Source organism: Notothenia rossii (genome assembly GCF_949606895.1).
Source record: "Notothenia rossii genome assembly, chromosome: 4".
NCBI classification, from domain to species: Eukaryota; Metazoa; Chordata; class Actinopteri; order Perciformes; family Nototheniidae; genus Notothenia; species Notothenia rossii.
This window is the reverse complement of record NC_136902.1, coordinates 5,755,671-5,769,700: the sequence shown is the minus strand read 5'-3', so window position 1 is coordinate 5,769,700 and position 14,030 is coordinate 5,755,671. Positions and strand designations below refer to the sequence as shown.

At 39.5% G+C, this 14,030-nt stretch overlaps 1 protein-coding gene across 2 annotated transcripts; it reads right to left on the bottom strand.

Annotated features, from left to right (window-relative positions):
• Positions 1–7,205: 7,205 nt before the first annotated feature.
• LOC307035463 (polymeric immunoglobulin receptor-like) lies at positions 7,206–12,961 on the bottom strand. 2 transcript variants are annotated; one of them, XM_079674774.1, is made up of 7 exons: positions 12,889–12,961; positions 11,800–12,132; positions 10,550–10,882; positions 10,174–10,263; positions 9,699–9,809; positions 8,452–8,489; positions 7,206–8,090 (listed from the first exon to the last, which is right to left on the bottom strand). In XM_079674774.1, the coding sequence occupies exons 1-7, from the start codon at positions 12,929–12,931 to the stop codon at positions 7,881–7,883; spliced, it is 1,158 nt and encodes a 385-aa protein (XP_079530900.1). In that variant the 5' UTR covers positions 12,932–12,961; the 3' UTR covers positions 7,206–7,880. The 2 variants fall into 2 exon arrangements, with proteins under 2 accessions (XP_079530900.1, XP_079530901.1); XM_079674775.1 differs by having other exon boundaries at positions 10,174–10,224.
• Between the last annotated feature and the right edge of the window lie 1,069 nt (positions 12,962–14,030).

Below are 14,030 nucleotides of genomic sequence, written 5' to 3'. Positions count from 1 at the left end.
TTCTCTTCTTTGTAAGCAAAACACACTGACCCAAATTTCTGAAGTTTGGATATATTTGGTTCTTTGCCTGTGAACAGCTCGTATGGCGTTTTCTTTGTGCGCCTACTGTAACACCTGTTCCTTACATAAGCTGCTGTCTGTATGGCGTAGTTCCATAGTTTATTTGGTAACTTGCTTTCTATCAGTAAGCATCTGCCCATATCATAGAGAGTTCGCCAACCTCTCTCTGCTGTACCATTTTGGTGGGGTGAATAGGGTGCAGACGTCTCGTGTCTAATCCTATTTTTGGTTAACAGTGCCTGGAAGTCTCGGCTTGTAAACTCAGTGCCGTTATCTGAACGGATACACTTAACTTCTCCGTAAGGTGCTATGTCTGCTAAGAACCTTTCTGTGGCCTGCACTGTATCACTCTTGGACCTTAGAAAATACACAAAAATAGTACCAGAGTAGTCGTCTGTAAAAGACTGTGTATATCTGTGCCCTTCTATGCTTGGTGTTGACATGGGACCAGCTAAGTCTGTGTGGACTAGTTCTAAGGGCATCTTAGCCTTTTTGTCTGGCTCCCTATTTCTCGTTTGGGTGAACTTGCCCTGTGTACACACTTCACACAACTGAGCTGGTTTGACTGCACTTCCTCTTATCTCCATGCCTTTCACTACACCTTGTAAATTTTGTACATCTTCGTAATTGCAATGACCCAAAATTTCATGCCAAGTTTGCATGTCGTGACACCCTTTACATTGGTCAACATTCCCCTCAACAGTTGGTAAGTAATACAAATTTACACTTTCATGGATGTCAAACCTGCTGCCGTCTTTGGTAACCATGTGACTGTCCCCTTTCTTGAAGGTGATTGTCGCCCCTCCGTTTGTTGCTCTTGCCACCGAAAAGATGTCATGTGGGTATGAGGGCATGTACAGTGCATCCCGTAGCTGTGCTCTGTGTTGTCGTCCGGCGTCGTCTAATAGACATATCACCGCCGTTCCTCTTCTCTGTGCTGTTCCATTGCACTTGGTCCCGTCAGCTAACTCCACTGAATGAGACTCGGGCTGGAATGAATCGTCGAAGCTTTTAAACTTTCCGATGTCGTTCACGATGTGGGATGTCGCTCCTGCGTCCACCATGATGCCTTTCATCTTCACGTTGTCTGGTGGTTTCCCGCTCTTTGTGTGCTTGGCCTTGAAGAGATGGTCTTGGTCGCCATTCTGTTCCTCTGCGACTTTTCTGGCACCATCTTCTCCCCCCTTTTTCTTACAGAGTGATTCATCGTGTGTATTCCTTTTGCAGTAACCGCACCACACTTTTCGAAAACATTTTCTTGATATGTGTCCTTTTATTCCACACTTGTAGCACGTCACATTGGCATCTTCATCTCTTCTGTTGCTAGCGTGCGTCTTGGTGCCTCGGCCTTGCCTTGCACATGTTTTCATCACATTATCTGTGGATTCTGCTGTGTTCATTTTCTCCGACTCTTCATAGACCCTTAATCTTCTTCTAAAGTCTGTGAACGTAACGTTATCTTCGTTCTGTGTTACATGGACGGCGAATGGCTTGAAGGAGTCTGGTAACCCATTTAGTATCATGGCTATGGTCAGTCCATCACTCATGGTCTCGCCTGCATCTCTCAGGGCTGTAATCACGTTCTCTGCCCTTATCATGTAGTCGGTAACACTCTCGTTGTCTGCCATGTGCAGCCTCGTTAACGACGTGTATAAGTTTATTATCCTCGGCTTGCTTTTCCCTGAATAATGTTCTTTCAGTATTTTCAGTGCCTTCCTGCCGTCATCTGCGGCCTCATGTCTTATTAGCGACAGGCTCTTATCATCTATCAGCCTTATTAGCTCAGCATAGCAATCAGCATTCTTCCTTCTATCTGCATCTAGCTGTTCTTGATCAGCACCGGTGGGCTCATGTAAGATAGTCTCTTTTAGCCTCAGAGTATGTAAGCAGCCTAGGAATCTTGTTTCCCAAAGGTCATACTTATCTTCACATCCTTTGAATAAGAGCTGCGGTGCCAGGAGACCTGTTGCTCTGCTTGCCATTTTTGCGCGCCAACTTTACCGCGAGGGCTACTAGCTTGCTAATATACTTCACTTGCTAAGCTAGCTTGTTAGCTTAATTGGCTAACGCGTAATACGTCGCGTAACACTTCTTCCGATAATCTAACTCACTTATCTCCAAGTCGGTTTGTGTCCAACTCTGCCTGGGCCCATAACCTGTTAAGCTTGGGTGCACATGAATCGCGTATGAACAATAAGTAAATCAGACTCGGTATTCTCTTCAGCATGTCTCCGGTAAGTTTATTCACAGACTGACAACAGTCAACGTAGTGACGTCACATTAGGACGTACCTTCATACAAGAACAGAATAACAGTGCGACTGCTACCGTAGTACACAGACTAAGGGCGTCATCAAATAATAATACTTAACACTAATAATACAAATAATTAAATTCAATAACATGCTTTAACCACTAGGTCCCTTTATATCAGATGTGCACCCTTATGGTGTAAATACAGCCTATCTACCAATTGGATCAAATATAAAAGTCAGCCGAATTAGTGTTGATCCTGCAAAGAGACGTATTGTGTGAAAATAAATGTAAGATGTTGTTTAATTGCTGATATATTTATGATCCACGTCACGTTTTCAGTTTTGGCGGCAGTTCCTCATGTTTGTCTAGAAGTCTTCTCATCAGGGCTCTATAAATAGAGAACTACGGCAGATATGTAATATTTAATGCAGCCGAACCGTGTATTACAATGCCGTTATGTGATGACTTTCAAAGAGAAAAGCAAGCACACTCGGAATAAAGTATATGTTTTAAAAAAAAAATGTTTTCAGTCTGTTTCCGGTATTTGTTAATGACGATGTGATGTGAGATGTTAGACTGGAATTGCACAGGGGAAAATGACGTATCTATGTCAACATTTTAGATGCGGATTTTGTTAAACTAATACGTTTGCGCTGTGGACCAACACTATACATTGACGGGGAAGGGGGCAGAAATAAAGATAACACTATTAAACAGTTACACAACATAACAGAAACAATATCGATAGCAGCGTCCCTAGCAACCACCTTGGTAACAATGAAAACGTTCTATGGACGCAATTTCCTGAAGTAATCTTCGTAATAACTAGCAAACTAAAGATCATGTACATCCACTGCACACATAATCTGAAATAACAACTCATATTTCTCGCATCAAATGATATCAAAACGCATTTTAATGGCCAAACTAACTTTAAAATAGGCCTTTTCCACCGAGAATAAAACGAAGTTCGGCCGTGTTTTTTTTTTCTGCATGGAGAAATTTGAAGATCACGTGACATAGATTACAGCCATTGGAATTAATAGGCTTGTTTGAGACGCGTTGCGGCCCGCCTCGAAAGTAGACGAGAATAGCCGATCGCAGCCGGGGGTTCTTCTTCGCCTTCTTCTTCTTCTTCTCTCGGTTTTTTGGCGGATTGCAAAACACCTTTAAGGTGCATACCGCCACCTCCGGAGTCGGCTTGACTTGGTTTGCATTTATAAAGAATGCACACATGTGTTTAATCGTTAATGTCAGATATGTACTAAGTAAATACATTTGTTCCTGCTCAAGATTAGATTCAACTTTATTGTTATTGCACATATTACAGGTACTGAGACAACGAAATGCAGTTTAGCTTCCAACCAGGAGTGCAACAAGCAGTAAAGTGAAAAGTAATGTATACAATCTACAGAATAAAATATAGAATGAATTGAATGATGAATAAACAGTGAGGGGTATGAATACACTAGATATACACAGCAGCCTGTGAGCAGTATGAACAGTGTGTATGAATATACTAAGATATATAAAGTATGTAAACGTTAAGCAGTGCAAGTATAGTATAACATATATAGATATTCATTTCATGATGATAAACATTTTGGAACAATGATGAAAAATGTTAATGGAAGGGGCGACGTAAAACTGACACAAAACAACAAACTTTTGCCGAGCCAATTGGAGAGTTTCATCACCAGCATCACGGGGTAAACACCACCAATGAGCGCTCAGCTCGAGATACCAGCGAGTCGTTTCCCATCAAGCATTTCGCTTCCGCAGCCAGTGGAGAGGAACTGCGCCGCCTCGCCGCGCCTCGCCTCGCTCTCAAGGCTGCGGGCGTCTTTGTCCCGCGAGATTTCAACGTCTCATGTAGGCGAGCCTCCAGAGCAAGTCGGAAAAAATGACTAACCATCATGCAACGCACTAGCAAGAAGTTGATTGCAACTGCGCAGGTCTGCGCAGGTCTCGCTTGGCTTGTCTCAAACAAGCCTAATGGAATGCAGTTGTAGGTCAACCAATCACAGAGCTTGAGAATTAATCACGGGGTTTGTCAAACAGAGCACATGGTGTAGTCCTAAACGATAGCTGGGGATTCTGGGTAGTGTAGTGTCTTCTGCCATCCTTTACTCCGAAAAAACATTTGTTTCTCCGAATCGAAGGGGAAAAATACAAAAGCATTGCACACAATTTAAACCAATCAATGTTGTGTAAATAACAAGGATAATCTGGTGTTTTTTAGTCGATGAGTAGTGCAGATATCACTATAAAATCAATCGACAGTAAGGTGAATACTTACTTCCGGGTGTACAATTCTCCGTTATCCAATGGGAATGGATGCTCACATTGCCATTAAGGGCAGCCGACACAAACGAATGCCGTGCTTCCATGAGCGTCAAATCCCGCAGCAGATGGGAATACATTGCAATCAGTTGAAAGCTATTTGCGTCCCTTTATGAAGTTGAAGGAGCCTAGGAGCGTCACAACTGCACGCCACGGGACCCGGACCAAACGTCGCTCCTGGACGATTATGGAGTGAGAGTGTGTTGTGTTGAAATATGACAAGCATGATCATTTCTGACATGAGGCTAATCTGAACTAAACCATACTTGTCAACCCTCCCGATTTTCGCAGGAGACTCCCGATTTCATTGCCCTCTCCCGGTTTCCTCCCGGGGTCATATTTCTCCCGCATTTCTCCCGATCTCTGACAAAATCAGATTTACTCAGGACTGTTTCCACTCGGACTTTAATACAGCTACACCATTGTTTGGTTTCCATGGTAAGACGTCTCTTTAGGAGCGCGCGCAACTGAAAGTCTGAGAGGGTGAGGCAGATAGTCACAGAAAACAGAACAAAAATCGACAACTACTCTACTCTCTGCTCACTCCTTTCCTGCCCTCACATATGCTCCAAGGATGGTGCTACATTGAATACTGCTTTCTATTCCTCCATCTTGTGACTGTGTAACTCCCTCTCTTGTATATCAGCATGTGAAGGACACTGTTCAGGAAGTAGTTGATGCTCTGTATGCAGTGGCGTTTTTACATGTAGCCTACAAAAGTGGTGGGGCACAAAAAACTTAGATGTCTATATAAGCTTCTGCAGTGAGGTTCATGGCTGGTGAGGCACTGGCTCTGACTCTTCAGGTTTACAAATATTATATTTTGACCTAATTCAAAATATAACATTATTTTCAAAAGCTTTTTTTGTCTGATGCTTCAATTAATTTTAAACAGACTTCAACAAAAGGATACCCAAAAAATGTAATTTTATCATTTAAATTCTCTCTTAGTAAGATCCCATTTTCAATAAAATTGCGGTCTGACCTTGACTTGAAGATGAAGTCCATTTGCCAATCCTTCTGGACAAAAATCTCTGGTTGCGGTCGGAAAATCCAAAAATCAGCTCCTAACGTCTAACCCTATCGTCTATTCCTTGACCTCTGAGTGAAACGTCACGGGGTTAAGGGATAGTCGATAGGAGAATTCAAAAGGACTTAGGAGAAGAGACTGTGGTACTTTAGAGAATCCGAATGCACTTTCACTATCAGACGTGTTTATGATGCGCCAGCGGACGTCATTGTGTGCGTCTGCTGCTGTCGGGAAACTATGGAAACTACAGTTTCCTATACAGCGGACTACAACATGGATGTTTAATAAGAACGACGGACTCATCTAGAGACTCTGCACCGTGCTCTGATGCTGTTGTTTTATTCTTTATGAACGTGGACAACAGAGAAACATATTCTTCATGACCAAAGTTGGAATTGAAATAAAAAAGGAAAGTGAAACTTGTGCTCGTCACCCTCTCCCTCCGGTCCACATTAATACAAATGATCCCAATACGTATGATTGTATGAACTATGAAAAGATCTTAAAATCAATACAAATGTATTTATTATAAACGTTAGTCTTTAACATCTATCACTGTGTACATCACCATTCAAACATCTTTTAAAAGTTGAACAAACTCCACACAGCTCAGTAAAGACTGTGAAATGTTGACTTTATTTCAGTAAAAACTAACGTTCATATTTCTCTTTTTGATTATAATACTGATGAACGTTCAGAACAAAGCACTTTTGCAACTTACCACATACGTTTTAAAAAGCTTAATAAGCACCGTAACTTTCATGATATAATTTCTCAGTTATAATCGGTTGTTTCCGTGAACGGCTGACGGCAAATGCTGCGGCTGCAAGGCATTGTGGGGCAGCATTTTCTCCTCTCCTTTCGGTGAGGGAGGCGCAGTGGTTCCTAAGCTAAAGGAGGTTATAAAGGAAGTTTGAAACCTCCTTTCCTATCTAGAGAATTTGAACGGCACTTATCATGGCTGCCACTGAGGGACTTCCGGGTCATTTCACTCCGTTAGGAAGGTTCCTAAGCTAAATGGACTATTCGACTTCAGCCCCGTGCTGATTTTTAGTCCCAGTCCGCCCCTGCTCATGGCTGATCACATCTTTACCCACACACAAACAAACAAACAGCTGATGATCACACGGCTGGGGGAGTTAACATTAAATACAGAAAGGAAGAGGACGTTATAGAGAAATACAAAGTGTTCTCACTGAGAACGAAGAAGATCAAACTGTGGCAGACGTCCATGTTCCAGTCTCTGATGGTTGAACGCTGTCTCTCTTTCTTCTTCACCGGCAAACCAACACGTTTTCACTTCTCTAAACGAATGAGTCCCTGCTTAAAATAAAACACTCTCAGCTTGACTCTCCTCTCTAACACCTGCATGTGGATCACGTATGGTTTCACTTCAAAACTTTGCAACTTAATGCAGCAAAATAATATCTTTTGCTTTTAACATTTAAATTATTCAATGTTAAGTCTGAGGAAAAGTGTACTTTGTTTTAAGCCAAAAAATACACATTATTGTCAAACACATTTCAGAAAAGTTTTATTTTTATCCCGAGGAAATATCCAGAGTACAGAGCAGGAAGAGGTCGAATATAAAATACAATATAAAAAATAAAACTCTATACAAATGGTACAAATCCAAATATATATGTACACAGTATAAAACAATACAAACAAGTCATAAGGATTATGTGCGAGTGGCCTCTTGTATCCCGTACTGACCACATCACCTGGTTGAAGTAATATAGTTTCAGATCTATTTATTTATATTCTGCTATAATTAAACATGTCTGTAAATCAAGTCTTTAACGAAAATAGTCAACCCTAATTTGAAGCAAAAATACCAAATGCTAATCTGCTAACTTTAATAGAACAGTTTATCTTACAAAAATAACTTTAATACCATATATTATAACTTGTAATAAAATCAACTCAATAAATAAATTGAAGCCATAAAAGAGCTTTTTACATTAAATATCATTTAGCTGAGGCTTTCATCCAAAGGGATTTACAATAAGTGCAGCCAGCTTTGACCTGAAGCAAACTGTTGAAGCAGCACGTTTGTGAACTGGAGCAGAGCTGGACTTATCATCACATGATTTCATTCAAAGCAGGTTTGAAATAAGTAAATGGTTAAATAATCGTACATATTCCCACAAACATCTCTCTGTTTCAGAATATTTACACGGCTGCATAGTTCACACCAGCTTCTTCCTCTGCCTGTGAGAGTTATTGGGGGTTGTAGAGTAGAGTACAGTAGAGTACAGAGAGGGCTCATCAGAGCTAGCTTCTACCCGAGGAACAGAGGAGATAACACACTCAGCGTCACCGTGGAAACCGCCGTGGGACGAGCCGACGCTGACAAATTTGATCTCAGAGTAGGTGAGTTGACTCGGGTCATCTTCGGCCTGGAGGGAAAAGCATTGCTTGATTAAATGTGTCTTTAAAAACAGAGCAACACAAGCAGCTGGACTTGTTTTGAAGTAATGTCATCAAAACAAAAAGAAGTTGCGTTTGTTCAGGTTTTTTTTTCATATTTACACGTATTATATTACTGCAGACAATATTGTATCACTTGTTTATCCTTACTGTATTCTGTAAACTAGCTGCAGCAAAAACATGGTAGTAACAATTGGTTTTGGCTAAATTTGGTTGTGTTTATTTGGCGTAAGGGTAAATTGACGAGATTTCCCCAGGAGATCTCACACAGATCTTTGTACACGTCCTTGGTCTACAGAAAACTGAATGCTTATATTTTCTCAAACTCACCTCTGGTGCAGAAGCACATTGTGTTTCCTCATGAGGTTCTGAAAAACACAACACTACTTTGAGAAAAATACTCTTTTTCACACATTCCCCATTTGAACCAATATTTAGGCCAATAATTAAGATCAGAGTAAAACAAGATACATAGATGTGTTTTGAGTTTGTAAACAACAGAATATACAGTATATTTTAACCACCCTGCCAAATTTAAATTACTAAAGAAAATGAAAAAGTATATAAAATAAAGTTTAAATGAACAAGCTATGGCTGCATGTTTCTAAAATGCATATTAACTTTTTTAAAAAGCCTCTGATCAGACTTCACTGAGTCTCCAACATAGAGGAAGCTATCCTCTTAGCTCTCTCCATTTGTGTGTGTAGTGAAAAGCTTATTTTTTATAAATGGCATAAGTTTTGTAGATAGACTGATTTTCAGTCAGGTGTGAAATAGATTTAAATGTATCTTGTTGTTTTTTTAAATCGTAGTATTGTGTAGTTGCATAGATACTAACATGTTCTATGTTCGTGATGTTGCAACTGACAAAGCATAAATCTAGCATCTGTTTCCTAGCAACAACTGAAGGATTATCGCTCAACAAGAACCAGTGATAACAAAACATTTAGACTGAGCAGCAGATAGGTTTTTCTTAATGCTCTAAATGAATATCCGTAAACCCAATCTGGTGTTGGGTGATGGACATTTTGTGTGAGAAAGTTATTTTAGAATTGTGCGTCTGCTTTTAAAGTTAACAGGTCAAGAGAAAACTGACACCTTTTAGTGAGAAATGTTTTGTCTGTGTGTGTGTGTGTGTGTGTGTGTGTGTGTGTGTGTGTGTGTGTGTGTGTGTGTGTGTGTGTGTGTGTGTGTGTGTGTGTGTGTGTGTGTGTGTGTGTGTGTGTGAGTGTGTGTGTGTGCGAGTGTGTGAGTGTGTGTGTGTGTGTGTGGGGGTGTGTGTGTGTGAGTGTGTGTGTGTGTTTGTGTGTGTGTGTGTGTGTGTGAGTGTGTGTGTGTGCGCGTGCGTGAGTGTGTGAGTGTGTGTGTGTGTGAGTGTGTGTGTGTGTGTGTGTGTGTGTGTGAGAGTGTGTGTGTGTGCGTGTGTGTGTGTGTGTGTGTGTGTGAGTGTGTGAGTGTGTGAGTGTGTGAGTGTGTGAGTGTGTGTGTGTGTGTGTGTGTGTGTGTGTGTGTGTGTGTGTGTGTGTGTGTGTGTGTGTGTGTGTGTGTGTGTGTGTGTGTGTGTGTGTGTGTGTTACCTGGTTCCTCACTCTTGTCTTTAGAAATCCTCTTCCTGCAGAATACCAGCACAGACAGTGATGACACGATGAACAGGACGACCAGAGTCAGAGATACATACAGGATCACACCTGTGGTTGTTTGAAGAGTTAAGGGTAAACCATGACATCTAACACTTAGAGTACCCATAATCCATTTTGTTTTTCAAGGGGGGGGGGACAGGTTATCTTTAGGGAAAGACAACAGGTCAACAGTATTTGCCATATACTGTAAAAATAGAGTAAATCTTTAGCATGCCGGGAACCTGATTTCAAGGTTCAGCATTTTAAAATGTACTTTGTGATGTGTTTTGAAAGATTCAAATTAAAATGTACAGGTTCTGATTGTAGAAAAGATATAGAACAATATGATGGAAGAATGTGATGACCATTCCCATGCTCTGTTATGTCTCATAAGTTGTTTAAACTGTATCTACTAAACACAGTGTGGATGTACCTTTAGTTCTTTTCAGGGAGCTTTCACTTTGGTTTGATGTTTCTGTAGAGGCTGATGAGACGGATGATGAAGGAGTAGAAGTGGTCAGAGCTGTGAACAAAAAGAAGCAAGAAGTCCTGATGAGAGGAATGAGATCCTCCTCTGTGTCTGTCTGTCAGCTGAACTCTTTTAAATTGGTTTTCAAATATTAGCAGCTTTCAGTGAAAAAGGCAGCAGTTAGTTTTTATGTATGTATTTGTGTATAGATGTTGCATCTAGAGCTTTGGAAATACTGTATGTAACTATGGTCATACTAATAAAGCTATTGAATTTAGTTTAATTGAAAACTGTCTTCAGAGACATGAACAAACTTTTTCATTATGAAGCAGAAACTCACCATCAGTGACGTTGAGCACAAACATCTGGTATGGATCTTGTGAGTTAGGTCTGCCCAGACCACACCTGTACCGTCCTGAGTCAGACTGGGTCAGCTGTTTGATGCTCACAAACACAAATCCTCCTGTTGGATTTCCTTCAATATATCTGATGCTGTATCTGTCTTTCAAATGTGTGTTACCAGTTGTTTCAACAAGAATGTCTTCCCCTTTACATTCCTCCTTGCAGACGTACATGTTGACCACAGCGCGAGTAAAGTAGCATTCAACTACAATATTCCCTCCTGTTCTGGCATCGATTGTTTTTTCCGCAGAAGGGCCACCATCAAGTTTTGCTGTTGAAAACAATTCAAAATCAATAGTTACTATTTGTAGTTTACATATCGTAGTTTCATATCTATAACTTTGTATATTTAAACCTGATCCAGTCAAACAACTTAATGAAATGGCTTTTTGGCTGAAATTCTTTATTATTTTATTTCAGTTGGATTTTATATCATTATATTTTGAATTTATATTAGATTTGAGCGCCTTAATAAATCATTGGCTTTGTAATTTTTAATTATAAATGGTATCCGATTAAGGTTAACTGGTAATTAAATATGTGAACTTTAGGCAGGCGATCTGTTGACATTTATTTTGAAAGTATAATTTGTTATTATGATTTACCCTGAGTTAGCTGGAATTCATATGCTCATTACTTCCCTAAAACATGACTTATCTAAACACTTCTGCATTAACTGTCTTTGAGAAAAGAGGAGTTTGTCTCTTTGTGCAGAAGTGTTTTAAACGGTGAGGTTTAAGCAGAATGCATGTTTTAGGGAAGTACTGAGCATACAGTTAAGTACATGCTAGACACAGTTATCAAATTCATGATCTGAAAATGGTAATTTGGGGGTAAAGTATTCCTTTAAATCCCGACCGCAGCCACAAACCACCAGTTCAGTTGTTAATATTTTCTATTGATCTCAATCTATTACTAATTGTCTTACTTGTTAACAGAACACAGAGCGGCCATATGATCTACTTCATTCAGACAAGAACACAAACAACAGTGAATATACTCGTGCCCCCGGTGTTAAATTCTTCATCAATAATGTTCTAAACAATAATATTAAAAAACACTTGTATACGTGTGTCAGTTTCGGTTTATCAGTTACTCTCAGAAAACATGTAGAATTAAGATTAATGGTGAAAAGGTACAACTATTATTAAGACAAGGAAGAAGATTCAGTTTTTAGTAGAAACTCACCATCAACAACAATGATTTCAATATCCTTGTATGAATTCCGTGTCGAAGATATTCCCACACCACACCTGTACCCTCCTGAGTCAGACTTGGTCAGCTGAGTGATGGTGACAAAAAAACCTCCATCTTTATCATCAATGCTGTATCTGCCTCTCTGAGCTGAGGCATTGGTTGTTTCAATGAGAATGTCTTCTTTATCACATGTTTCCTTACAGAAGACCTTCTTCCTGTCTCTATAAGAAGGAAAGGAGCATTCAACTGTGACATCTTCTCCTTCAATTCCTGAATAGATAGCGACCTGGGCACTGACGAGACCGGTGCTTCCATCCTGCAGAGCTGAACAAAAGATGAACAAAAGATGAACGATCATTATTAGTGGTCAGTACTTCCTGTAGGATGTTGCAGTTTGATGACAACACTTCCTGTTTCACATGAACACAGATCCTCAGAGTTAAACCACAGCCTGTGACTGAAGATCACCATCAGCACTGCAGGTTAATGTGACCGTTTGGTCTGAGACCTTTATCCTTTAGACACAAAGACTACATGAAGTCTCCATCTGTAACTTTAAGCGTTACATTAACGCAAATCCTAATAGTACATCATCTTGCATTGTTTATGTCCACACCACTTAAACAATTAGATAGATATATGTTATTTATCCCAAAGTTTAAAATGTTAAAAAATATATAAGATAATAAAAACTCAAAGTTAACCTTAGCGGCGTGTATATATAGTAAGAATAAAAATCAAAAGATTAATAAATTAATCAAGAAAATATTCTGCAGATTAAATGATTATGAAAACAATCATTAGCAGTAAAAACAAGCATGTACATTATTTTACAAAATAATCAGTCGTTATGACTTCTAGCTTTACTCATTCAGTAAGATGATAATAACTGAGTTTAATGATGATGTACAATTAGTTTGAGGAAGTGAAGCATACTTTTGAAGCTTAGGGCATTGGTTGCATACTAAAAAGCCTAACTTTGGAATATTTGAATAACTTGTACTGCTGGAGCCTTGCATTAACTTAATAAATACTTAAAAAGAAAATGATTAAATACTGACATGAAAATGATGTACTCACAGAAGAGGAAGAAGAAGCAGATCAAAGTGTGACAGACTTTCATGCTGAGACTCTGATGGTTTACAACTGACTGTCTTTCCTTACTAGCTAACCAGGAACGTGTTACTTCTTTAAATGATGAAGTCCCTCCTCCAAACACAACACAGCTGCTCTACTCTCCTCCCCAACGCAGAAACACATGGTCTAAAAATACTCCATTGGAAATAATGAATTGTAAATGTTAACGCGCTCACAGCTCCTCATATCTGTTCAGAAACTGGACAAAAGTTAAACAAGAACAAACCACAGACTGTCTGTGTCATGGTGAATACAGTCGCTGCTTTATTTATGTCTGTCGGCCGTTGTTGTGAGTGTGGACGGTCGGAGCATATACAACGTTAGTTTAGCCGATCTCCATTCAGAAAACACGCATTTTAAAAGGTTTTTCGCCGTATTGTCTGCACACTTGTCACAGCATTAATTCATGGTTTTAACTAACCGGTATCAGTATGTTGTTACTTTGGCATTATTTTGAAAACTTGTATTACAATTAAATCACGGTAAAATATGTTCATTTTTTTGTAGTTGTAGCCACTCACGTCACTATACTCAGCCCGGTTGTTGGCCCGGAAAGAACCACGATTTTGGAGGGCCAGAAAAACTGTGAAAAGGTAACCGTTAGCCGGAACTACCCCTGGTGGAAACGCAACAAAAACGGGCCGGGTTTGGCACGTCACGCTTAAACCGTGCTACGCGCTGCACTGGAAATGTGTCCCACATTAGGGAGTGTCCCACATTAGGGAAACTCAACCCTACTTTGTAGTATTTATTTCTTTATACATAGTTCTATCATCTATTTAAAAATATGTATTGTTGTTATTTATTATTGATACATATTATAGCAAAAAAAGGCACACATTTTACACATTTATTTCACATTTTCCTCATAAATAATTGATGTTAATAGGCATGTTTATACTATAAGAAAATGTATCATATCACATTTATTTTACCCCCGTAGATCAATGAAGTTTTTTTTTTTTGACAGGCTTTGGTAATACAAAAATAAAAGACAAATAAATAGAGACAATAATCATTATAACAATTACTTAAGTCATGCATTATAACATAATAATATCAGTTTTACAATTAAATGTGTCATT

Bases quoted from the DNA above. Each gene is read 5' to 3' on its own strand.
- LOC307035463 (XM_079674774.1), bottom strand. From the start codon at position 12,931: ATGAAAGTCTGTCACACTTTGATCTGCTTCTTCTTCCTCTTCT. The intron at 10,883-11,799 runs GTGAGTTTCTAC...TGTTTTCAACAG, and splicing joins TGAAATCATTGTTGTTGATG to CAAAACTTGATGGTGGCCCT. The intron at 8,490-9,698 runs GTAACACACACA...TGTGTTTTTCAG, and splicing joins AGACAAGAGTGAGGAACCAG to AACCTCATGAGGAAACACAA.